Source organism: Eptatretus burgeri, chromosome 13 (assembly GCF_056783735.1).
Source record: "Eptatretus burgeri isolate ZD-2024b chromosome 13, Ebu_testis_v1, whole genome shotgun sequence".
Taxonomy (NCBI): Eukaryota; Metazoa; Chordata; class Myxini; order Myxiniformes; family Myxinidae; genus Eptatretus; species Eptatretus burgeri.
In genome coordinates, this window is record NC_140973.1 from 59,248,920 (window position 1) to 59,274,949 (window position 26,030).

A 26,030-nucleotide genomic window follows, 5' to 3' on the forward strand; every position below is an offset into this window, starting at 1 on the left:
AACAGACACAGACAGGACAGCAGCATCCAAGATGTCACCGAAAGCCTGGATCTTAGTTTTGACCCAAGAAACCCATAATCCCAACAGCTCCGACTCCTCATTCAGCACCTCGAGGGCCCCCAAGAGGATGTCTAAAGTCTCCGCAAAGATGACTGCATCATCTGCAAAGTCAAGGTCCGAGATCTTGACATTCCCAAATGACGCACTGCAACTTGATCTCTCCGACATCCTCCCTAGAATCCAGTCCATACAAGTGCTGAAAAGTGTGGGGGCAAGTACACATCCCTGACGAACTCCAGTAACAACTGGAAATAAGTCAGAGATGGTACCACCACACTTCACAGCACTCTCAGTACCAGAGTAGAGTTCAGACATCAGATCGATCAGTTTTGGTGGCACCCCACGAAGACCAAGAATCCTCCAGAGGACATCCCGATTCACTGAATCGAACGCTTTACAGAGATCAACAAAGGCTGCAAGCAGCCCCTGCCGAAACTCTCGTCTGCGTTCGGTGAGGACACGAAGTGCAAGGATACGGTCAATCGTTGACCTCTTTGGTGTAAAGCCTGACTGCTCTGGATGCTGGTGCTCAAGCAGATGGTGGCGAACCCTATCGAGAATTATCCGAGCAAAGACCTTGCCCGGCACTGAGAGCAGCGTCACCCCTCGGTAGTTGTTGCAGTCTTGGCGATCACCCTTCCCTTTCCAGAGAGGGACAACAAGGCCCCTCTTCCAGTCAGTTGGGATGATGCCTGTGTTCCAGGCAGAACACAAAACTGCATGCAACGACACGAGTGCAGCATTTCCACCAGCCTTGAGAAGTTCGGCATGGATGCCACAGATCTCTGGAGCTTTGCCCCGTTTCAACTGGTTCACCGCAGCCCGTGTTTCCACAAGCGTAGGTGGACCACAGTTGATTCGAGGGTCAGCAACAGGGATTGTAACACCCTTGACGTCCAACTCGACAGTTGGGGGGATCAGCCTGGTACAACCGCTCAAAGTAACCGGCCCAGCGGGCCTTCACTTCAGACTCCTCTGTCAAGAGCCTACCACTCTCTGCTCGAACTGTAGTGCTCCGAGGGATGGGCTTGGATGAACGTAATGCGCGAATTCCCCTGTAAGCGGGACGAGAATCACCTGTCCACAGGTGATGCTCTACCCCCTCACAGATTCCTCGCACATAGGCCTCCTTGTCCACCCTCAGTGCACGTAGAGTTTTACGCCTCAGCTCCCTGAACAGCTCAGCTCTGCCATTCAGCCTGGCCCTGCGACTCTGGTCAATGGTATCCAGTGTCCCAAGAGACAAAATTCTTCTTAGCCCTGCGGTGAGCTCCAAGGCATCCACCGGCAACATCAAGGACGGTGGTCTTGAAGGCGCTCCACAACTCTTCAGGACTCCCCCAAAGTACCCAGACCCCCCAAGTGTCCACTCAGCCTGTTCGCAAACTCCTCAGCTACTCTCTCATCCCTGAGCTTGGCAACATCCAGCCTCGGCTGGGATGGTACCATTCTCCAGGATTTAAGGTGCAGCTTTAGAGTTGCTACAACAAGCCTGTGGTCAGTATTGAGGAACTGAGCACTCCGGTAGACCCTGCAGTTCTGGATCATCCTCCAACGACCGTCAATGAGGACATTGTCAATCTCCTTTGCCACACCGCCAGCGTTGGAATACCAAGTCCAGCGATGAGCTTGTGGGCGCTGAAACCATGAACCAGCCACCCTAAGTCCATGACTTCTTGCAAAGTCAAGGAACTTAGTGCCATTCTGGTTCATAGTTCCTGACCCATGGGGACCAACACACACCTCATAACCGTCCCTATCAGTTCCAGTCGATGCATTGAAATCCCCCAAGACTAGAAGTGTATCTCGTCTGGGGCACTGATCAACCACAGACTCGAGCGTGGCGTAGAATGCATCCTTCACGGTGAGATCACTCGCCTCAGTCGGAGCATAAACAGAGACCAGGGAAATGACACCGAAGGAGTGACGAATCCTTAATCTCATAATACGCTCGTTGACCGGTGTTACCTCAATTATCATTGGGGTCAGCTTATTGGACACAGCTCCAGCAACTCCTTGGGTATGGTAACCATCAGAGCGACCAGACCAATAGTAGGTGTAACCACCCACCATTATCTCGCCGCAATCCTGATGTCCAAACGCTTGAGCTCAGATGATAACAGAGACAGGTGATCATCCTCTTTTAGGGATAGGACATTCCAGGCACCCACCCGAAGGGACCGCCTCAGGTTAACCCAAGGAGACCGCCGTTTGGTGGACGACACCTCAGCACCACTCCGACACACTCTCCCGCAATCAGTCCTCAGTGGTGGAGGGAATAAAGAGAAATAGCTTCAGCATAAAATTTATGCTCAGAGTGAATAAAATCAGTGGCATGATTTATATTATATAAATCATGCCAAAGAAGGAAACCTTGAAATTAATCCAAATCTGCAGGAAAATTGTAATTTAAAAAAAAAAAAAAAAAAAAAAAAAGTATTGAACCCGATTTATCCAGGCAGTATGCAAAAGGAAACAGACAACCGCTCCAAGATTGCTCCAGAAATTTTTTTTTTTTAATTTGTTGATAAATATGCTGTGATGTCCTTGCTGTTAAAAAAATATGACAATTTTGGAATTTCACAATACTCGAAACAGACATAATAGCCTACTTCTGTCTGTGGAATCCCCGAAGGTGAATCCGACACATGCACACAGTTCGTGAGTGCATGTCTGCTCATTTTCTTCACGATTTGAAGAAACGAGACGGAAAAACAGATTAGTTTTTGCCTGTTTTGTAACGAATAATAGGAGAAACTTTTGATACAATTTTATGAACTAACAAACGGCTTCTCAATGGAAAATTGAGATGAGGCATAGGAATCGACCCCAGAGACTTGGAACAGTCACAGGCAGGTAATCCGCTATGTAAAATTTAGGGTTTGATTCCCGGTACCAATGTAGGGAATCAATTATTTTGCCCAAGCCTAATTTGCGTACACACAAGGACATTTTAAATGTCAACATCAATGTGTGCACAATCATTTTCATACCACAGTCTAATGGGTCTCCATGTTCTCCGATACAGAGCGCAACGTATTTTTGTTTTGGGAGATGGTTGAAAACTCATTCCGTACATCCTGCTCCAGGCCATCTGTTGTGCGATAGCGGTCTTTGACACATTCAGGGCCTTTTAAAAAGATGGATACAACTTTGACTTCCTGCCATTTCTTTGGTTATTTTTTGACCGATACAGATTTCCTTTTCAGGGTTTGGTCATGTTATTGTGGTATTTGTTCCCTGGAATTGAGCTCCGTATCTCAACTATGCCATTGACGGTGAAGCAGAAGACAAAAGTGGTGGCTCTGTGGTATGAGACCAAATCATATGTAGACACCTACCAGAGGTTCTGCCGGGAATATGACCTCAGAACACGTGATGGACCCACATTTTGTGCTTCAACATATTGTGAAACATTTTGAGCACAAGGGTACAGTGCACAACCAGAGCAAGGGCAACAGTGGCAGGCCAGCATCAGTAACCAAGAGCCAAGCCAACAGATACCATGCGGGATTCTGCAGTGGAGTCTCAAGAAGTCTCACCGCCGGTGCTCCCAGGAGCTAGGCATCAAACCAACATCAGTCTGGAGTATCCTCACTGTGGAACTGAAGCTTTTCCCATACATCATCTCTATTCGGCATAAACTGAGTCAAGATGACACGTGACAGAGACTTGATATGTGCAATTGGCTCAGTGACAGGATGGAGTGATGCCCAAATTGATCAACCAATCCGGTTCAGTGATGAAGCCCATTTCCATTGGAACGGTGCCATCACCATTTTCTGGGGGGCAGAACCACCTGAGGAGACCACTGAGAGGTACCTGAAAAAAGGCCTAAGGTGACATGCTTAAACGCCTTCAATGCCAGATGGGGAACGCTAGGGCCTCACTGGTTTGAAACTGCCAACAGCAGAACAGTGACTATCAACGGTGAGCATTACCGGCGCCATGCTCCAGAAGTTCCATAATGATCGAGCCCAAAAGGTTATCCCAAACCAGCTCAGCATGACCTGGTTTATGCAGAATGGTGCACCCCCGCATTCAGCTGGTGACACCATCACTTCCCTGCGGCAGCTGTTCAGAAGCAGACTCGTTGCTTTGGGTACTACTCATGATCTCATAGACCAGAATTGGACACTGGCATACTAGTACTGGGGAGCTGCCAAGGGGCTCTGAATGCCATTCACCCTGCCACACAGGATGATCTGAAGCAGCAGGTGTCAGACTACCTCCAGGCAGTGCCACATGAGACCTATAGGAAAGTTGGACAGAACTTGAGTCAGGATCAATGCCTCTCTGAACCATGGAGGGGCACACATTGAGAACATCAATTACAAGGATTTTGCATCAATACCAATTTCAGACCTTGGACTTCCACGAACTCGAGCAGCGACTTATTACAATAGCAATCAGCGATAGAAAATACCATGTCATAAGCTTTCAAGAAATGTTTGGTTCATGTTCCTGAGGTTTGTTTTTTTGTAAATATACATTTAAGGTTGCATCACTCCTTTTGAAACACCGTGTACACATATAATACAGAAAGGGGGTAACGCGACTAATGACGCACCTTGAACAACATAAGAAACAACATGCTAAATTATAATATTTATGCACACCAAGAGAGTTGGGTGCAGAACCCAAAGTCGACATGCCACCAGTTGCACCAAGAGACAAAGTAGGAAAGCCTCCAGTACCCAGGGCGGCACCCAGTGATGGCTGCGTGGCACCAAACAGCGATGATTGCCCAGTGGGAACTGCAAGTACAAGGATTCACAACAATATGGTTGGTGCAAAAGGACTGAAAGAAAGATATCACGAGAAGGGCACTCCGACACAATGACGCCGCCAAATATGCCTCTGCCCACATTAGTACATCACTAGCAAATACCACCCATCGCATCGCTGACGCGAATACGAAAGGGGGGGGGAGGGAGAAAGAGGGGGGAAGAGGGAGGGGTGGGTGAGTGAGTGAAGTGGAAGGAACAGGAGTGAGGATGGGTGGGGGAGGGGAAGACAGTGTGAGGTGAGAAAAAGGGAAGGCAGACGTGTGGTGAAGCGTTAATTATGATCCATACTGCTTCAACAAAATGATTCTGCATGGAATAACAGTAAGGATGGAAACAAAATAATGTCTGAAATCAATTTTCTCCCAGTCGTACTCTAAACACAGCCTGGAGACAAAACCCGCCGGACGAATCTGGAGCCCAGCCGTCCTGACATGTCTGGAGACACACTCCCATGTGGGGAAAACACGGCCTGGACGCACCCGGGGACAAACTCCCATCCAGAAATAACCACCGACCGGATATGTCCAGACAGAGTATGTTATGCTTTTTGAAATGCGTGCGCACGCACGCACACAGCAGCTAATGAAAAAAAAATGAATTCGTGCAAATAATGACTATCTACAAAAGAGTTGCTGCTTCATGCAGAACAACCCTGGAGATATCACAAAGTTCAATCGTCCATGAAATAAACATTGCAGAAAATCCACCATGCTCTTCTGTGCACGAATCACGTGGTGCACCGGTTATCCATGCAAACGTGATAACTTTGTTTATTTTTTTAAATGTCTATTTTTTGTTTTTGTTTTTAAACCAGATTTGCTTTCACCCCTGCAGAAACCTCCACAAATATACACATCTGGCAGATGCTATGGAGAGGCAGTCCCTCTGGGGAACAGGGCATGACGTTTAGCAGTGAATGCATGAACTCGTACAGCTCAATGAAGCTGGTTAATTTCGTTAAAAAAAGTAAAAAAAAAAAAAAAAAAATTTTGTTCACTCAATATAATTCTCAAAACAGCAGAAAAAGATGAATTTTATGCTTTGGAAATTTCACATTTTCTTGTGTCTGAATGAAGGAACATAGCCTTGCTCGCTTAAAGTAAATACGTACTTCGGCCAAGTTATAAGACTCGTTATTTCTTTAAATTATCAGATTTCACCCCAGATCGACACTTCTTTAGCCAGGACAATATCCGATCCTCAAAACCAAAATAATATCACTTCAATTAGTCCGTGAGAGTATATCGTGGAAAATCGCATCAAATAATGAATGGAATTGCTCAAAGCTCCTAATTTAAAAACTATAGCACTTATAAAAGCAATGTATACAGTGAATCATAGCTATGATGAACAGGCATTCGATAATGAGTGAGGAAAGAGGGCGGGATACAAAAAAAACTATCGTTGGAAAATCGTTGCAGCCTATTCCGAGTTGCGGGATGGTTGAGCAGGCCAAAAACATGGTGGCTTCAGACCCCAGAGAGAGCGGTGACAAAGGATGCGCCTGATAAAGGATATAATTAAATAAGGCCGTTAATTATCTTCAAAAGGGGTGTTCTCATTAACCCAAACACCCAATTTTCAGTCATGCACTTCCTTGGAGTTGTCTTAATATGGATGCATAGTTTCAGGCTGCAAGGTTTTATGGTTTTGGAGTTACTGAGGAGACAAACGCACACAATTAGTATAGATTATACATGTGCACCAAGTTTGATTTAAACATTACAGAGCAGAGTCGGAACACATTGGCACGCATCTTGAAGTGCAAGTACGCGCTGGGGTCTGTCTGCTCAACGTGTGGGTAGTCTTTGCGCTCTGCTAAATCGCGACCCTCATTTGGAGTCCAGCGCACGTTCATGGCTGGAGAGCACTCCCAAAAACGCGCAGCCATGTTATTCTTGGAGATCCATCACGTGGCCGAGTTTGGGGGTAAATTAGGCCATTTTTAGCTTCATTTTGCCGGGGGGGTTGGGGGGGGGGGGTTCTCGGGGAGGCATCTGCATGCCAAAAGGAGTGGGAGGATACACCTACAGCATATTTTGATACAATTTTTAGGTCTTCCTTCACCCAGGCTCCAAAAATAGTTGCAAAAAAGCCAAGAGAGCACTTGCCAGGTCATTGCCAAGGCATTGTTTTTTTCAACTTCAATGCCAACTCACCCCTCTCTCTCACTCTCAAGGCAACCATCCCACTCTTCTCCCTCAAGCCTCCCTCTCACCTCTCTCAAAAATTCCCCCACCTTTCATCCTTCTCAAATTTGCCCCCCCCCTCATCCACCATGCTGCCTCCTTCCACTGCCCTCTCACCTCCATCTCTTCACTCCACCTCCTCAAATGCCTTCTTCCCCTCTTGTCCCCCCTCTCCCCCAGCACCACAGAGCCTTTTCTCCTCATCCGGCCCCCTCCCCAAGATATTCTGCAATCCCCCACACTTTCAACAACCCTCCTTATCTCCCCTCCTCGTCCTACCCTCCCCCTCTCCCCCCCACCCAAAGCCTCCTCCCCCACCTCTTCATTAAAAGTGTGGACCTCAAATATGCGGGGCCTTCGCTCAAACTTTTCAGATCTTTCCATACAGGTTGCCACTGACAAACCAGACATAATCTTCCTCACAGAAACTTTCCTCCCCAGTATCTCTCCCTGGTTACTCCCTCCTCCGGTATGACAGACCTGAGAGTCGTCCTGGTGGACGACAGAGCAACGACAGTTGCTCTCTTCATCAAAGACTCTATTCCTCACTCTCCATGCACTGCTCTCACTCCCCCACACCCCAAGGAATACCTCTGGCTATGGCTTCCCCTCCACTCCCACCTCATGTTTATATGTGTACTGTAACGTCCACCAAACAGTGATGACTCCAGACACCTCACTATCCGAAAACATGGACCATCTTCTATCTTCTCATCCAAACGCTCTCTTCCTCTTATGTGGCGACTTCAATTGTCATCATGCCAGTTGGCTCGGTGTGGGTACCTCTCACCTGTCATGGCACCTCAGCAAGAGCTTTCTGAGACTCAATCGGTCAACTTCCCGACCCGGATCTCAACCAATGGTACTCATCTCTTCTGGATCTGATTTTGACAAATTTCCCTGACAATATCTGCTGCTCTTCCTCCGCTCCAATCGGTTCTTCTGACCATGTCCTTGTCAAAGTGGACATCTCTGGCTATTATCAGAGAACCACCTCGCCGTCGAGTCTGGCATTTCACTCAAGCCGACTGGCAGGGTCTCCAAGCAGCAATCAAACTTATAGACTGGTCTCCGATCGCTACTTTCTCAAATATCAACTCATTCTGGGAATTCTTTCAAAGAAACTTTCTCTCCCTCATGCAAAGATTTATCCCCTCTCATCTTCAGTTGTCCTACCTTTCCTCCCGCCCTTGGTTTACTGAAGCTTGTGGCGAGGCAGTTGGCCTGAAACAACTTGCCTTTGCCTCATGGAAAGCAAACCCAACTGAGGGCAATCTCAGTTCCTTCCACAAAGCTCGGAACAAGTGTGTATCTACCGTCAGGAGAGCCAGAAAACAACATCTTTCTAATCTCAAGTCTGAACTCTCAAACCTCTCCCTCCTCAAATTCCTGGTGGCGTCTCACAAAATCTGTTTCTGGTTTATGTTCCCCCTCCATCCCCTCCCTTACCTCAAATGGCCGCACTGCTGATACCGCACATGAAAAAGCTGAATGCCTAAACTCGGTGTTTGCAGCCAAATCCTGTGTCAAAAACCCATCACTTTCTCTACCCACCTTACCCAGTCGCACCCAACTGTCCCTGGACTCTGTGTCCTTTTCTCCTGACAAGGTGGAGAGCTTGATGTCAAACCTCGACTCAGATTCTGCAACCGGTCCAGATGGCATCAGCCCACGTGTCCTCAAGCCTGCTCTTCTGCTCTTGCTCATCCTCTCTCTGTTCTATTCACCCTCTCATTTGCTCAAGGTCATCTGCAAACATCACTGCCCTGCATAAAAAAGGTGCAAAAACAGATCCCTGAAACTACAGACCAATCAGCCGTCTTCCAATCATCAGCAAGGTTATGGAATCCATCATCGCTTCAGACATGAAATCCTTCCTCTTCTCCAATGGCTTGATTTCCAATCATCAATTTGGTTTCAGACCAGGTCACTCTATCCTGGATATGCTGCTTCTGCTCTCCCAACAATGGATGGAGGTCCTCAATGCCAGACAGGAAATCCGAGCCGTATCCCTGAACACATCACATGCTTTTGACGCAGTCTGGCACCCTGCCTGACTCACCATACTCTCTTTCCATGGTATCCAAGGCCATCTCCACTCATGGCTCACAGACTTCCTCTCCTGTCGCAGTCAACGTGTGGCCCCAAATGGAGTTCTTTCATCCCCTCTTCCTGTCCAGGCTGGAGTTCCTCAAGGTAGCGTTCTGGGCCCTGTTCTTTTTCTGCTTTTCATCAATGATCTCTGCGACTCTGGAAAATCCTCTCTATCTCTTTGCTGACGGACTCCACCCTCTGCCGTACCATCGGTCATCCCTCAGACCGGCAAGCAGCAGCTTCTTTGCTCACTGAAGATCTGGATAAAATCACAAACTGGTCCAACACGTGGAACATGTCTTTCAATCCGGACAAATCTCACACTCTCACTAAGTCTCTTCGAAAGGACCGTTTAGAAAACCCACCCATCCACTTTCTCAACAATACTCTGGAAGAAGTCCTTTCTTTCAAGCTTCTGGGTCTCACTATCTGCCATGACCTTTCCTGGGAAAGCCACATTTCAAACCTCGCCTCCAAAGTCAGTCGCCGACTGGGAATCCTCCGTCGTGCAAAGTCCTTCCTGAGCTCCTGACCACTTACAAAGCTTTTCTCCATATCCTGATTGAGTACTGCTCTCCTCTCTGGGCTGGTGCTCCTGCCTCCCACCTTTACGCTGTAGAAACCAGGGCATTTCGGAACATCGGCATCTCCCGCAATTAGGGCGAGTCTTTGGGCCTCTCACTCAATCACCGCAGGTTGGTCGGTGGTCTTTCTGTCTTCTATAGTCTCCTCTCCAGCCTTGCCCCCCCTCCCTCTGATCACTCTGGGATTTGTCCCCACCACATTTCCTCAGGGCGCTCAAGGTCAGCCAACAACCCCCTTCTGGTAAAACTTCCAAAATCACGAATCACTGCTCACCTTCACTCTTTCATTCGTCTTTTTTTCTCGCCTTTGGAATAAACTCCCTCACTCTATTCTTTCCCATTCTTCCCTCCAGGCTTTCAAAACAGCTGTTCACCACCACCTCTTATCATCCCCATCCAAATCCTTGATCTTTTCTACCCCCTGATAATCCACCCAAGCCCACTTCCTTCAAATTCCCTGCTTTCCTTCCTGAAAGTCCCTGTAATGTCCATCTTCTATTCACCATGTTCCCCATCCCTCTCCCTTCCACAGATCTCCTAATGTGTCTGTTCCCCACTGTTTTGACCCTCCCATTCCCGCCCCTCTTGTCTCATGCCCCCTTGATGTGCGTTGTGTGTTCGCTCTCACACGAGCCTCGACAAGGTATACAAAAAATAAAAATAAAAAAATAAAAAATCTGCACTCTGCTTGGTCCTCGTTTCTCTTTGCCAGCTTCGTTCCACAGCCAGTCCATGTTCTGCTCAGTCTGATAGCATTTACAGACATTCTCACGAGCCACCTGAGCTATCTCCTCCCATCATATCTCGTTTGCCGTTTACACACAAATACTAAAAAGAGCAACTACATACGCACTCCTTCACTCTTCCACACGACATTCACATCTCATTGGCAACTCCCACTCCGGTTCAGACACCCCCATATTTATTTCCTCCTCCCCCTCCTCAATGACTTGAAAGTGTGAGCCCGTCAGTCGCACCAGGTATTGAAAGAGGGCGTAAACACCTCAAACTGCCTCATCTTCCTGTGGTCTCCGATTCCCTCGGGTGTGTGCCTGATGGCACCTGTTATGTGGGATTAAAGACAAGATTGTGGAAGTTTATAATCAGTGTACATCTGCTCTGTTTCTCATCTTGCCTAAAGATATTTGCACACCTTTTTACCTGCTTGGGAATAAAGCCTTTTTTTGTTTAACTGTATAATAAATTGCTTATGTTATGAATGTACCCAGTTCGTTCAGTCTTTTCCTCCATTGGTCCAGCATGGTCCGCACGTTAGTTTAGCCGTGCTATTCTGCCCCACCAATTTGCTCATTAGGCAGCGCACACCATCACTCGGCAGTAATCCGGTGTGTGCTGAGGGCACAAGACCCCCCTGCTCAATTCCCACAAGGAGTACTTGACATGTGCCAAGTTTTAAGTTTTTCCAGAGCGGTTTCAGAGATAGAGGTGCAAAGTTTTTTCCAACATGGCTGCCACAACACGAGACCGATGATGTCATAATTATCATGTAAACATTCTGCATGAGTAGTGGCATATATATAGTGAAAAATTTGCATCAATCAGATAAGCGGTTGTGGAGCAAACAGAAAATTAGCAGGAATGTACGTACAGTATCTCACAAAAGTGAGTACACCCCTCACAAATATGCAAATAATTCAGTGTAACTTTTTAAGCAGCTGTGCTAGAAGCAAAAGCTTAGAGTTGATGACAGAGTAGACATTCTGCAATATGTATGCAGGCACAAAACTGCCATTCCATAAAAACAATGTGGCACATTACAAATATTTCTGAAAGAGGAGGCAACAAAAGTGAGTACACCCCTGCTATTGTCTGCACAAGAAGCAAGTCAAGCATGGTAAAACAGCTTCGTTTTTCATCATATTTAAGTCAAAGAGTGTTAAAGGTACAAATAAGCATCAAACAATACACAATGTCCATAGAGCTGCAAGCTCCCTGGTATGTTAAAAGTGAAGACGTGTACTCAATGCAGTAATTGTCTATCTGCTTGCTGAAGAAATAATTGCATAGGAAATACTGTACCAATCGCCGTTGAGAAAGCAGCATGGCTCCTCATGGTAAAGAGCTCTCGAAATATGTCAAAGATCGAATCGTTGCCCCACATAAAGAGGGCCAAGGATACAAGAAGATCAATGCTTCTTTGAAAGCAAGCCCCAACACCGTGGCCAAGGTCATGCAGAGGTTCTCCAAGAAGTGTACAACAATAAGTTGCACTCGCCAGGGCAGACCGGCAAAGATGACTGCACGTACTGTTCGCCAAGTTCAGAATCTAGTCCTCCAAGACAAAGTGCTGCCAAGATTGCTGAAGAGATTTCTGCAGCTTCTGGCCAGTCTGTTCGTGCACAAACCTGAAGCAGAGCCACAAGAAAGCTCTCAAACAGTTTGCTGAAGCACATCAATCCAAGCCCCTGGACTACTGGCAACATGTCCTATGGTCTGATGAAACAAAAGATCAATTTGTTTGGATGTGATGGAGTGCAGCGTGTCTGGCGGCAACCTGGGGAACAGTACCAAGACAAGTGCGTTATCCCTACTGTCAAGCATGGTGGTGTCATGGTTTGGGGATGCAGGAGTGCTGCCGGTACTGGAGAGCTCAAGTTCATTGAGGGAAACATGGATTCTACGATGTACTGTGACATCCTGAAGGAGAAGATGTTACCCTCCCTGCGAAAACTTGGTAGAGGAGCTGTATTTCAGCACAATATTTTAACGATCCGAAGCATTGTTCCAAGCAGACGACTGCCTTTCTGAAGAAGTCGAAGGTCAATGTGTTGGAGTGGCCAAGCATGTCACCTGATCTAAACCCAAGAGAATACCTGTGGGGCATCCTGAAATGCAAGGTTGAGGGACGAAAAGTGTCCAACATCACGCAACTTTGAGAAGTCATTGCAGAGGAGTGGAACAGGATCCGAGCAAAGACATGTGGAACACTGGCCAACTCCATTCTGAGTGGAATAGCTGCTGTGCTCAAAAGCAATGGTGGACATACAAAATACTGAAACCAATAACGCTTCAATGTGAGAAAGTACATAGGGTGTACTCACTTTTGACAGATATACCCAGTTTGCCACATTGTTTCCAAAGAATAAATGTTTTGGGCCTGTACATGTATGACAGAATGTCTACTCTATCATTTCTTTGAGTCTTGTGTTTATAATACATCGAAGTAAAAAGTTACAACAAAATACGTTCATTTTTGTAAAGGGTGTACTCACTTTTGTGAGATACTATACACACGTACATCGACAGACAGACAACCGAAAACAATGCCTTCAGCAACTTCGTCAACGGAGGCATAAAAAAATTAAATTTTATTTTTTCAAAATGCCATTCAGGATTTGATCAGTATCAGACAACATCAAGGGAAGGGACATCAGCACGGACGGGGTGCGGGAGGGGGGGGATGAGTTAATTCACAATGCACGGGTAAATTTGTCATCTTTTCTTCTCCTTTTCACCCAAAATGGAGGAAAAAATAAAAACCAGAGGGGAGCCAGGGACATGTGAGGGAAACATTTTTTTTAATCAGCAAGGGACATGCAGCCAGGGTGACGAGAGTGGGAGAGGAGGTGGGTGAGTGGAGTGGGGGGGGGGGTGTAACATGGGCAAGGTGGCAACTTCGTCAGTGGAGGCATAAAAAAAAAATTAAATTTTATTTTTTCAAAATGCCATTCAGGATTTGATCAGTATCAGACAACATCAAGTTGCCCTGCAAGCGTGCGTCTGTCGATCTCTCTCGGCCACATCTTTTAAATGGTACAAATCCAACTTTGTGTGGGTGATAACAGGTTATGTAGCCACAGCCTCACGTGGAGGTGTGGGCGGCGAAAATTCCCCATATAAATGTGTTCCATGTAGCACCACCTGGTGGTGGCAGCAGAGGGTATTTACTATTTCCCTTTTTACCTGGGCGACACAAAGGTTAAAGCACTCTTCGCACAGGTAAATTTGTCCTACTTCACTGCTCCCACCCCCCCCCCCCCGTAAAACGGAGGGGCCTGTCATTGTGTGCAAGACATTTCTAGCGGGAAGGGACATCAGCACAGATGGGGTGAGTTGATTCACAGTGCACGGGTAAATTTGTCATCTTTTCTTCTCCTTTTCACCCAAAAATGAAGGGGCCTGTCAAAATGGGGGAAAAATAAAGACCAGAGGGAGCCATGGACATGAGGGAAACATTTTTTTTATCAGCAAGGGACATGCGGCCAGGGTGACGAGAGTGGGAGAGGAGGTGGGTGAGTGAAGTGGGGGGGGGATAACATGGGCTAGCTGGCCGTGGCCTCAGAAGCTGTTTTGAGTCCGCAAATGATGCCAAAGTGACCAATATAGCTATTGGCAAACAAACAAGCCAGCAGGCCTGTTTTTGGCAAACAGGTCAACCAATTGGTCCCTCAGCGAAGCGACTGGTAGGCTCTGCTTATAATAAATATACATTTGGAGGAGGAGGAGGAGATTGGGACCATACTCTGTGCAGAGCGTTGGTGCTGCTGAAGCAGTCTCCTTAGCTATTGGGCACATTCCTGGACGGGTCGCCACTCCGACACAGATACATTTGGATGTGTTGATAATATTATAAACAGCCTTTATAAGCAAAATGTAGTTGAAGAAAATAAGTATAAACAATCAAAAACAAAGCTTGCTTCATGAAGTGAAGAGAAAAAAAAAATACATCATTGAAACACCACTAATGACGTCAGACCAAAGAGATCATGAGGCCATATGCATGGACCAAATACCCCCCCCCCCCCAAACAGAACATTGCAAAAAAGCAAAACAATTTCCAATTGAATTTGCATTAAATACAAGAATAAATCTATAAATAAAGCAAATTTTACCATCACCAATAGTTCATGTGTGTAATACAACTGTAGTATGTGCAATATTACAGGGGAAGTACGAGTCATTTGTTTCGCACTTTATGACCTCATCAGGTTTCGCTCAGGAAAGGAATCCAGCAATGCCACATTCTTAAGAGAATGACTGTTTAACATAGCCTGAACTGAATGCGGTGAACATTTTCAAAAAAAGGACTAACGAAGGTGAGTTTTGAACAGCAGCATGCTGCCACAGAGGACAATGAGGCCATGATTGATGAACCGATATGAAAGCATAGACATGTACTCAGACAAAATAGCTGCCATCGTAGATCTGCCTCACGGTACAATACATGCAGTAATTCACTAAAGTCTGCGCTTGTGCAAAGTGTGTGTGCCAATATACTCACCGATGGACACAAACAGATACCCTCACAAATGCCAGTCTTCACAGGCTATGGTGAAGCACGAGATTCATTGTCGTTTTATGCATCACCAAAGACGAAAATGAGCCATTGTTCAGCATTATGAATCAGAGTAAATGGCAATCCAAGCAATGGAAACACGAACAGTGACAAACGTCAAAACGGTTCATGTCCAAGTGTCAGGAAAATGACAATATTCTGGGCCAAGGTGGTGTTCTTCAGACCCACTTCAATGTGTACCATGAAACAGTAACGAATGCAACACATTCCGTGTTGCTGCGAACAAAATTGAAGCCAGCAATACACACAACGCAGAGCAGGGCACTCATCACAGTGGTTATTCTGCATCATAATAAAAGCTGGCCCACACAAGGCCAGCGCTACAGCGCAGTCAGTGCATTTGAGCTTGGAAACTGTTACCCCACAAACCACAGTCCAAGACCTCGCACCATCAGATTTTATCTGTTTGACCTGATTGTATGGTGTGGTAGTTCTCCAAGGTCAGAACGTCATTGATGACGAGGTCAAGTGGTAGTGTCGGAATGGATCACTATGCAAGGGGACTACATCAAGGAGGGACAACAAGGAGGAGGAAGGAGGAAGAAAAGAAAAAAAAAAAAAAAAAAAAAAAAAAAAAAAAAAAAAGATCTTCTCCATCGGTCTGATTTGCTGGATAATTCACTTTTTGTATCCACTTGTATGTTGTTGCTGTCGTGTGTTAGAGGAGGAAAGACACTCTGGCACGACTCCCCTGAAGAGAGTTGAGGTCGTGCATGCACACTCAAGTGCAATTTCAGCACGCTCATCTCAAAGATGAGAAAAATTACAAGAAACGGGAAGAACTTACCAAGCCCAGTGCCGAGGCCAGCAGCAGTCTTGTTCCCAAACAAGCCACCACTACTGAGAGAGTTCAATCCAAAACCTAAACACAATAAACCCACGTCTTTAAAAATGGCTCAGAATAATTTACTGGTAAGTTTTTAAACCAGCAACTAATGCAGCATGACATGCATCAAGCAATCCCTCATATTAGCAAGTGGAATGTCCGACCGTTCACGCATTGTGAACTTTCATCCAACCTTCTTGTGGGATCGGTCAACAAAAGTTTATGACCCAAGGCTTTTACGAACTGCCTGGCCAGGCCTGACGTTCAAATGAAAGCTATTTGGGTAAGAATTTGTAATTTAGCCATGATTGCAGAGATAGCTTGCAGACTCTTCGTCAAAGACAACGTTTGATCTTTAACGTCCACCAACTAAAGCAAGCAGATGGGACGCCCAGGTTAACATCCATCCGAGGGACTATGCACGCACCGATAGCTCGCCCTACTTGCGAAACACCAGGGTGAGTTTATGGCAAGCGATCCTGTCAACCAATTGGTGCAATTTATTTGCACTTTGGCTCAAACACAATAATTTTTAGCAACAAAGAAAGCTCAGTTATTAGTTATATTTTAAATAGAAAATTTAAACAAATTGAAAATAAAGAGAATAGCCAGTAAATGTTGCACTGAATGGCAATTATAAAATACTACAAACACTGAAGCATTTGTAAAATAAAAATTAGAATTTGCACTCTTCAGCAAAAAAAAATAAAAAAAATACAAAAAAAAAAAAAAACCTAAATGATTGATATTTCCATGAATTTGGGGAAAGGTGTGACCATAAAATGTTATTAATTTACTCTTATTGTAATGTGCTTTGCATTCATTAACTGCCATGCAGAAAACCAATACTGAAAAATTCTTACTTTATGCTATGCATGAAAATGTATAAATATACCATCAGAGATGGGGAATCCCCCGCCATTGAAAAATAATTTTTATCAAATAAGCGGTTTTCCATTTATTACAAAAAACATTTTTTCAAGATGGCCGCCCCAGTCGGCCATCTTGCATCCGGCCACGCCCAAAATCAATAGCGTTCTTCCTTTTCAGGTGGTACATGTGTGACCCAAATTTCAAATCGATATGGCGAACAGTTTATGAGTTATCGCACTCACAGCTATAAATGTTTACGCCATAAATATTGATGCCCAGCCAGCCAGCCAGACGACCGCCCCAGTCGGCCATCTTGGATCCGGCCACGCCCAAAATCAATAGGGTTCTTCCTTTTCAGGTGGTACATGTGTGACCCAAATTTCAAATCAATATGGCAAACAGTTCATGAGTTATCGTGCACTCAGCTATAAATGTTGACGCCCAGCCAGCCGGACGGACGGACGACCCGGTTGATAACAATATCCCCCTTGCGTCACGTGGCGGGGGGGGGAAAAAAAAAAAGATCAGGTGGAGTATGGGTAAAATTGCAAAACCTCACCAAATGCGGAAGTGGTGCTTGTGCCGAGCGGATTTACCCCCGGTTTAGTTCCAAAGAGACCACCTGCGGTTGCACCAAAACCAGTTGTGCTCGTGTTGGGAGCGGCAAACCCAGCCGGCTTATTCGCAAACAAACCCTGCAGGATAAATGGGGTGGTGGAGGTGAAGGGGGCAGCACAAGGGTGGGTGGAGGGAGAGGCAATTATGAGTGAGGGGTGGGTGAGAGGGGTGGTATACACAAATACTGCAATTGCGAAAACTAAAGCCTTCTGATTCTTCCACATCAGTCAGGTGAAAATCCTTTTGATAGCTGGAAACTCGTTTGCATTGCAACATAAGAGAAAATGCAAACATGTACGAACTCCAGCAGCGCCAAAGCCGGTGTTCTGTGCAGCTCCAAAAAGACCCGTGCCCGTGCTGGTTCCAAAAGCACCAGGTGTGCCAAAGCCTGTCGCTGTGGTAGTAGTAGAAACTGAACTGAAGAGGCCGCCGGGACGAGCTGCTGCTGCAGCTCCAAAAAGGCCCTGACGTGAACATGAAAATTGAGAAATTGCTCTCCCATCAAATCTCTGCACAATGCACATGAATGGGTGTATTAAAAAAATATATATATATATAAAAAATTACCCCGTGTGGGGGTGACGGTCATCTCTATAATGTTTTTTTTACTTTCATAATTGATGAACCGTTGCCAGATATCTCCTCAGACTTGGATTTTCAAACCCGGGGGCGCGACCCCAAGTGGGGTCGCCGAGCAAATTTTGTGGGGTCACGGGCGTTCGCTTGCAGCGGAAAAAAAAATTGTTTATTTTCAATCGGCGTTCGCTTTTACGGGATGTAATGTAACGGTTCGTTCAAAGTATGGGAACCCGCGCAACATGACGCTTGGAATGGGATCCAGCCGATGTGCGGGCTCGCTGAAGGGCGGTTCATTTTGGTGGGAAATTAGTGGTTTGATCCACGGCCTCTCAGATTCAGACTCTGACTCGATCATTAACGTCTATTCACGTCTCCACGTACGACTCGAGACCTTATTTGCGATGGCAGCACCGGCCACCAGCAAATCTCGAGAACGTTATAACCAGGATAAATTTCTGGACCTTGGATTTTACTACATGGTGGATAAAAGTGGGGCACAGAAGCCTCAGTGTGTGATTTGTTTTGAAGTGCTTTCTGCGGAGTCTATGAAACAAAATAAGTTGCAGAGGCATTTGACTACAAAACATGCACCTTATCAGGATAAGGAGAGAGAGAGCGTTCTTTGAGAGGAAACTTCTTGCACTCAAGAATACGCGTCTTGACAGAGAGGGAACATGCCATCAGAACAATTCTCAGGAATTTGAGGCCTCGTATCGAGTGTCGCTCCATGTTGCCAAGACTAAAAAGCCTCACTCCATTGCGGAAGAACTCATGCTGCCATGTGCAAGGGACATGGTATCTCTGATGGTTGGGGAGGGAGCGGCGAAGAAACTGGCAGTTCTACCCCTCTCTGACAACACCATCCAATGCAGAATTGAAGATACGAGTCTGGATATAACGGCTCAGGTCGTACAGAAGATCAAGGAATCGCCATGGCACGCCATACAGTTGGACGAGTCCACTGATATCGCATCGTACGCGCAACTCATCGTCTGGGTCCGCTTCATCAAGGCTGATAACTTTGTCGATGAGCCTCTGCTCATCAAACCATTGGAGGCCACCACCAAAGGCGAGGACATTTTTGGAAAAGTAGCGCAGTTTTATCGTGACCATGATCTGGACTTCGGAAAGTTGCTCGGTTCAACAACAGACGGCGCGCCAGCAATGTTAGGAGTGCGTTCTGGATTCAAGGATAAATTGCTTGAGGTGGCTCCTCAGAGCTCCATGGTACACTGCATGATTCACCGAGAAGCGCTCGCCTCTCGTACCTTGCCAGAAAACTTGCAGAGCATGCTCTCAGAAGTCGTAAAAATGGTGAATCACATCAAATCGAGCGCCCTCAACACTAGGTTATTCAGGCTATTCTGCCAGGAGATGGACGCCGACCATAAGAATTTACTATTCTACACAAGTCAGATGGTTATATCGAGGAAACCTTCTTCTGTGCATTTACGAGCTCAAAGATGAACTGAAGGAGTTCCTACGCACACAAGGGAAAACGGCATGGGTAGCGTTGCTTGAGTCGGACTCTTGGCTGTCAGAACTGTGCGATCTCGTTGACATCTTTGAACGTCTCAATGTCCTCAACAGCTTCCTCCAAGGCAAAGAGGCCAACCTCATGATTTTCACGACAAAATGAGCGGATTTCTGGTCACTCTAAAATTACTGGCAGACAAAGCAGCTGTTAAGCGCTTCAGCCTTTTCCCCCGTCTGGTGAAGCATCTAACGACCTGCCAGTACGATGATACCGAGCTCGACAGTCTTTCTGGGGAGATAGCACGTCACCTTCGGTCGCTCATTGAACAGTTCGAGCACCATTTCCCTGAGCTGGATGTGCAGTCCTTTTCTGCGATTCAGGACCCTTTCACGGCTCCACTGGACTCGGTTGCTGATGAAGATGATACAGCACAGGAAGAGCTTGTACAGCTCCAGCAGGATTCAGGAGCGCAGGCTCTTGCGCGGACGAATTAGTTGTCGATGTTCTGGTGCAAAATGCTGCCATCGTACCCGACCCTGTCACGGCACGCCATTAAGGTTCTCACGTCATATCCTTCATCATACTTTTGTGAGCAGTAGTTCTCCACCATGGTGGTGATTAAAACAAAGTACAGAAATCACCTAGAAATGGAGCATGATATGATCCTGGCATTGTCATCTACTTCTCCACGAATAGAGAAGTTTGTTTCTGAAAAAAACAGACTCATCCTTCTCACTGATATATCGAAATGTCATTCGGACTAAACTTCTGAAACATTCAACTGTACCATTTGGATACTGTTGGCTATTCTCCGTTTACTCGTCTATGAAAACATGACAATGGTGAATAAAGTAAACAGTAAATGTTCTTGTGTCATACGAAATGGGTTTTGAATCTTTTGGGTCGCGCGATGTCGAGAGGTTCTGAAATTGGGTCGCCACTAAAAAAAGTTTGAAAACCACTGTCCGAAGATGAGACGAGATAAGTTTTGAAAATGGCGACTTTCACAACTTTCGTGTCCTCGTGACCTTGGCCCTGACCTCGAATCCGGGAAAAAAATATGTCGTTGGGTATCACTCATCAACCTCGACCCACATACCAAATTTCATCAAGATCGGAAGTAAAAAGCTTTTTGTACCGGGAGGTGTTTTTGACCATCTTCCAGGCTACGCGGCGGCCAAACGGGATGAAAATTCAAAAATCTGTCCGGTTAGATTCAAGATAATACTTTTTACTCTCATAATCAACAAACAGTTGCCGAATATCTTGTAGAATGGCAGACTGGATAGGTTTGGAAATTGGCGATTTTTATAACTTAAGTGACCTCGTGGCCTTGACCCTGACCCTGAACCCGGACAAAAGTTATATCGTTGTGCAACACTCATCGACCTCTACCCATATACTAAGTTTCATCAAGATCGGAAAGAAAAATTGACAGACGTACGGACGGACATTTGGTCCGGGTTTATTAGGTCATCTCGGTAGAGACGTCCTCATAATAATCTTTTTTAAAGGCCCAAAAATCACCCACCCCATTCACTTAATGCTCATACCCAGATTAAGATTCAGATCCTGATCAAAATAGAATCAATTGGTCCTTGTAACACAACCACCAAGTCCACAAAGATCTGTCCAAGTTTATCCACAACTTTTGGAGATATGTGCTGTATATGTTTTGGGCCCTATCACTCATTGGTGAAGAATTGCTTCAAATTCCAGTATCCGGATCCGATCTTCACCAACATTGAATCAATTTGTCCTCGTCACACACCCAACCTGTCCACCAAATACACCGACCTGAGACATCCTGCTGATGAAAACAACCTGAGCCCACTTTTGATGCGGTGGGGGTTGTAATTATATGTTCTAATTTTAAGATGTCCAACAGGATGGTGCAGAGGGGGAGGCAACTTGACCTATTCTGGGTTAGATAATTATCGACCCAATGATAAACTATCCAAATGGCGCTTCACAAACACAGTTGCATCACAAAGCATGGTCCTCGGATGAACATTAAAACCAGATGTCCCATCAACTAGCACAAGTTGGTGGATCAAGATCCTTCAGTGATTTTCATGAAGAGTAAGTGGGTTGTCGCTGCCACCCTCAACAAAATCATGCCAAATTACCCTCAATCAATTACCCCGGCCGACCCCACAAGTTAGGAATCATTTGGGCCATTAAAGTACTCATTGCAGCTGTAGACAGATTTCAAGATAAACGTTTATCAACTTTATACAGCATTCACAAACTCCAAATCCACCCTTTCATAATCAAAACCACTTTTAAAATAGTGAGGCAAAATAAATAAATACATTTATTCAATTCCACTACCTTCTCTCCCTCCCTCACTCCACCTCACCCAATCCACCCCACTACATCATGTCTTTTCAAATCAAAATGAAAATCAAATTCAAAACATAAAAAATTTGAAAATCACCAAATCTGATGAGCATTATAGTTGTTTTCCACTTCACAGCTTGTAGTGAGAAGCTGCAACATCAAGCCAGAAAGGATTTCCCCATTTTATCACCGATTGTGAATCCCTGATTGGTTCCAAGATGCCATGTGCTTTTCACAATGGAACACACAAAAGCATGACGCTGCAGCCTTCACATGAAATTAATGGCAGTTCAGGTAACCTTTGCTTGAAGATTTTTTTTTTTGTACTTCTCAAACAAACACGTGAAGTAAAAAGTTTCCGCATCATGAAATCCAAAAATTCTGAATTTTTGACATTTTGAGTCTGGCTTCCCCATAAAATTCCCTTTTCACGATTAATACCGCTTTGAAAATAAGAAGTGCATCACTGAAAAGGGAAAACAAGATTATTCAGGAATAAAATTTATATAAATAAAAGTGAAACACCACCATGATAACAACCATGCACAGTAAAAAAAAAAAAAAAGGCGATGCAGCCTTACCCCAGTGGCAGCTGGCTGGCCAAAGGCAGTGTTGGTGACAGACCCAAAAGGCAATGCAGTAGGCTGTGTCGTTGTTGCCACTCCAAAGGGTTTGTTTCCAAAGAGTCCCCCTAACTGCTGCTGTTGCACTTGGCCAAACAGACTACTTCCAGCACTGCCATCAGTGGCTGTAAGGCCTCCAGTAGCTGCAATTAAAAAAAAAAACCCCAAAAACAAATCAATCAAAATCAACAGCAAAAGAAGTGTTACTAGTTACCACCATGAAACAAAACAAGTTTAAAAAGATAGAGCTGTAGCATAAATGTGACCCACCAGTTCCAAAAGGCATCTTGGTGGCGCCAAAAGAAAAGGCAGAAGACGCAGCAGGGGCAGCTGCCGCAACACCAAAGAGGCCACCCCCAGTGCTTGTGGCAGCCGTACCTGCACTGCCAAAGAGGCCACCTGCCGCTGCGACGAGACCAACCTGCTGAGGTCCTTTCCGATTTTCTGAATAGTCTTCCCAACGAAGTTCCTGGGATTGGGAATATGGAGACACGACGACAAAATATCAGAGACAGTTTACAAGACCTTCAGCAACAATGACAGTTGTTTGTGATGGAGCACAATGCTGAGGTTCAGGGTGACCACACAGAGAATGCAGCCAGGTATACAGTACCTCAAGAGACTTCGACTCGTATTCTTTCATGGCGCTGATGCACTGATGCTTTGTGTTGATCGTTGTGGTGCATCCTGCTTTCAACATTGTATCTGTCCCATTCAGTGGCTGCACAAAGGGGCAATGGGTATACACTGATGTATGGCCGGCAGGGACGAGCGCTGCTCAAGTTACGCATTGCCGATTGTTGCAGGGAACATAAACATCCCACCCCAACCCCCTCAAAACTTGCAGAAACTCCATTTTAAGTGTATATATGCTCAACTGTTGTATATTTTTACAAGCTGGGTTGAAAAAAAACAAAAACATTTCTGACTGCTGAGACACAAATTTTTTGTGTAACTCCAACTATTCCCCCATCATTTGGAACCCCAAAACACCTTTGGTTTACAAGGCTGTAGTTGTGGCAATAAATAAAATTTGGTTGCAATTCATTTCAAACACTTCAAAATAATTTAAGAAGCCAAGTGTCAGGCTATAATACAAAGCTCACATTGAATTTTATGGTGGTGCCTTTTGTCGCAGCAGCACCAAATGCTCCGAAGGTTCCACTCGTGGTCGCACTGCCACCAAACGGCGTAACAGTTGCTGTGGAACCTCCAAAAAGGCTGCCTGGCGTACCAGCGGAAGTGTTAAATCCTACAGGTGGCAGACGTGCAAAATCAACAGGAACATTTCTTGACATTCTCCACTTGAGACCCATTAGTCGACCAATAAGCCTCTTTGGAGTCAACACGAGTTCAAGTCAATTCCTAAAAGAAAATTACATTCAACTTGCACGTTAGACAAAATTCCATCGCATGCAAGCTTGAGATAAATAAAATGGTGGAAACAATAAAGGTAACACTTATTTTCCATTTCATTCTTCCCTCTGAGTTTAAGACAGCTATTCACCACAATCTCAGATCATCCCTCATCCAAAACAATGATCTTTTCTACACCTGTTAAATCACTCTCACCCCAAATTCCACCACCAAATATTGCTTCTGTATCAGTCTTGTCCACCCATTGAGTTCCCCCATACCCCTCGTCATCAACCGCATCCCTTTGTTTGTCCGTCCCCCATTTATTTAACGTCTCCCACGGCCCTGCTGTTTGCATTTCCCCTTTTTCTTTTTGTTCTGGAGAGTCCTGATTCTTCCTGTGTTCTTGCTCTTCCATGAGTCTTGACTCTGTATACAAAAAAGTTTTGCACACAAGTATAACAAACCTGATTTTCAAAATACAACAAATCCTAACCTCATGAAAAGGTATACCATAGTCATTTGAACAACAAATTCTACATCCGTATTAATGTCTCAAAGTCACAAGCCTGCACACAATTCCACACGAGTGCAGCTCACAGCACATTATGCTACAAATGCAAGCCTTATGCAAGTCAGGACATAAGAATTCTTACCAAATCCAGCTGGTTTCGTTTGTCCAAAGGCATTTGTGGGGTTGCTCTGGGGGCTCGAGAAGAGACCACCACCACTAAATAAGTTGGTGGGATTAGCAGCTCCAAAGCCCGAGTTTGTTGTTGCATTCCCCAGCGTTTGGCCAAAAGTGTTGGGACTACCAAAAAGGCCACCTAGTGAAAGTTACACAAATAAAGGTCAGCATTGGCAAAGTGTGGAACGAAATAAAATGGACAGATCTCGAAAAAGGTCCCTACGCTGACACGCTTTCCATTTACAAACACCACACTCGGCAAGTTTAGAAAACTGTGAAGAAGTGCAAGTAAGCATCAATGATACCTGGTTTGTTCTGATTGGCGTTTGCAAACATTCCTCCACTTGATCCAAAGGTTCCAAAACCAGAAGTGGTCGCTTAAAAACAAACAAAAACTACGAGGTGAGAAAATTTTGCACAAGAGGTAGACAACTACAGTCTGCTTCTAAACACCAATCGTCAAGGGACTTACTTTGGCCAAAAGTGGACGGATTGGTGCCAAAAGCAGAACCACCGAAGCCAGTTGCGAAAGGCTTGCTTTGGCCGAACATGATGGCTCGAAACGCTAGAAAACAAGAGATACAAAACAAAAATCAAACCATGATCACTTCCAGAACTTGGCACATGATGGGCTTGATGAAGATAGCAGGTGAGTTGTGGTGATGATGACGACGGGCTTGATGAAGACGGCAGACATGACGAAGAGTTCATACATGTCAGGTGAACAAATTTAAAAATAAAATAAACACATCAGCATGAACAAAAATTCATTTAATACCCACATGGTCGCGAAATGACTCGAATGCTCGACGCAGTTCGTGCCAGTAACGAAGTCGCCCCAATGTACAGTAAGACGGTTAGGGTGGGGGTTACAAAATAACCGTCTCCTCCAGCGCACAGAAGAAAAATGTCACCGAAAATCAAACTCTTAATACATTTTGACGGGGAAATCGAGAGCAAAAGTAAAGCGGACGAGATAAAGCAGCGGTATATGACGATAAATGTAGGGATAGGCCTAGGCCGACAAGGCCTCAGGGCGCCATCATGGTTGAGAAGGGAAAAGATGAATAAGAAAACGCACCTAAAAGGCTCACGTTTAGTTAAGAACACCGCATGAAAGGAATCCGATTAATAATTGTGAATAAAAATCAAACTTTTTAGCTGCTTTTACCGTCAGCGCAGCGCGGAAATGCACCGCCTCGCCGTCGTCACGTCAACTTAAACCAAGCGAGCCGAACGCGCCAATGGAAACACACCTTATTAGCCCGTCGACGAAGGATCCGGCCAATCGGAACGAGCGACGCTGCACGACTCTGCGTGTGAACCAGAGAGAAGCGGGAACTGGGTGAGGGATCATCGGGGGGGGAGAAACAAGAAATCACTGTATGCTCGCCCAGCTGTTCCAAACAACGGATTCGGTTTCTTGGCGTTTCTGCGGCGTTTTCACTTTTTTCACTCTTACTTCATGTAACTGTGTTTTCCGTCTTTGATTTTTAAGCGATTAGTGTCTGAAAAGTAAGTATCGTATCGATATCTATTTATTCTGTTATTGCTGCTCAAGTAAAACGGCGATTGTAATACCGTTTTCATTGATCTAATTGTGATTATTTACA

General features: G+C 45.4%; 1 protein-coding gene across 6 annotated transcripts in view; it reads right to left on the reverse strand.

The window, feature by feature from the left end:
* NUP98 (nucleoporin 98 and 96 precursor) overlaps window positions 1–25,663 on the reverse strand; it is a 59,701-nt gene extending 34,038 nt beyond the window's left edge. For 3 of the 6 annotated variants that reach the window (XM_085852635.1, XM_085852636.1, XM_085852632.1), the window contains exons 1-12: window positions 25,589–25,663; window positions 24,890–24,982; window positions 24,723–24,794; window positions 24,386–24,556; window positions 23,480–23,625; window positions 22,987–23,094; window positions 22,644–22,842; window positions 22,332–22,516; window positions 17,654–17,815; window positions 17,293–17,428; window positions 15,822–15,896; window positions 4,680–4,817 (exon numbers count right to left, since the gene is read on the reverse strand). In XM_085852635.1, coding sequence (XP_085708761.1) covers window positions 4,680–4,817; window positions 15,822–15,896; window positions 17,293–17,428; window positions 17,654–17,815; window positions 22,332–22,516; window positions 22,644–22,842; window positions 22,987–23,094; window positions 23,480–23,625; window positions 24,386–24,556; window positions 24,723–24,794; window positions 24,890–24,968 — 1,471 coding nt within the window. In that variant the 5' untranslated portion in view covers window positions 24,969–24,982; window positions 25,589–25,663. Of the gene's footprint in view, window positions 1–4,679; window positions 4,818–15,821; window positions 15,897–17,292; window positions 17,429–17,653; window positions 17,816–22,331; window positions 22,517–22,643; window positions 22,843–22,986; window positions 23,095–23,479; window positions 23,626–24,385; window positions 24,557–24,722; window positions 24,795–24,889; window positions 24,983–25,199 lie in introns of all 6 variants that reach the window. The other 3 variants (XM_085852633.1, XM_085852637.1, XM_085852638.1) reach the window with 3 other exon arrangements.
* Window positions 25,664–26,030: the final 367 nt, after the last annotated feature.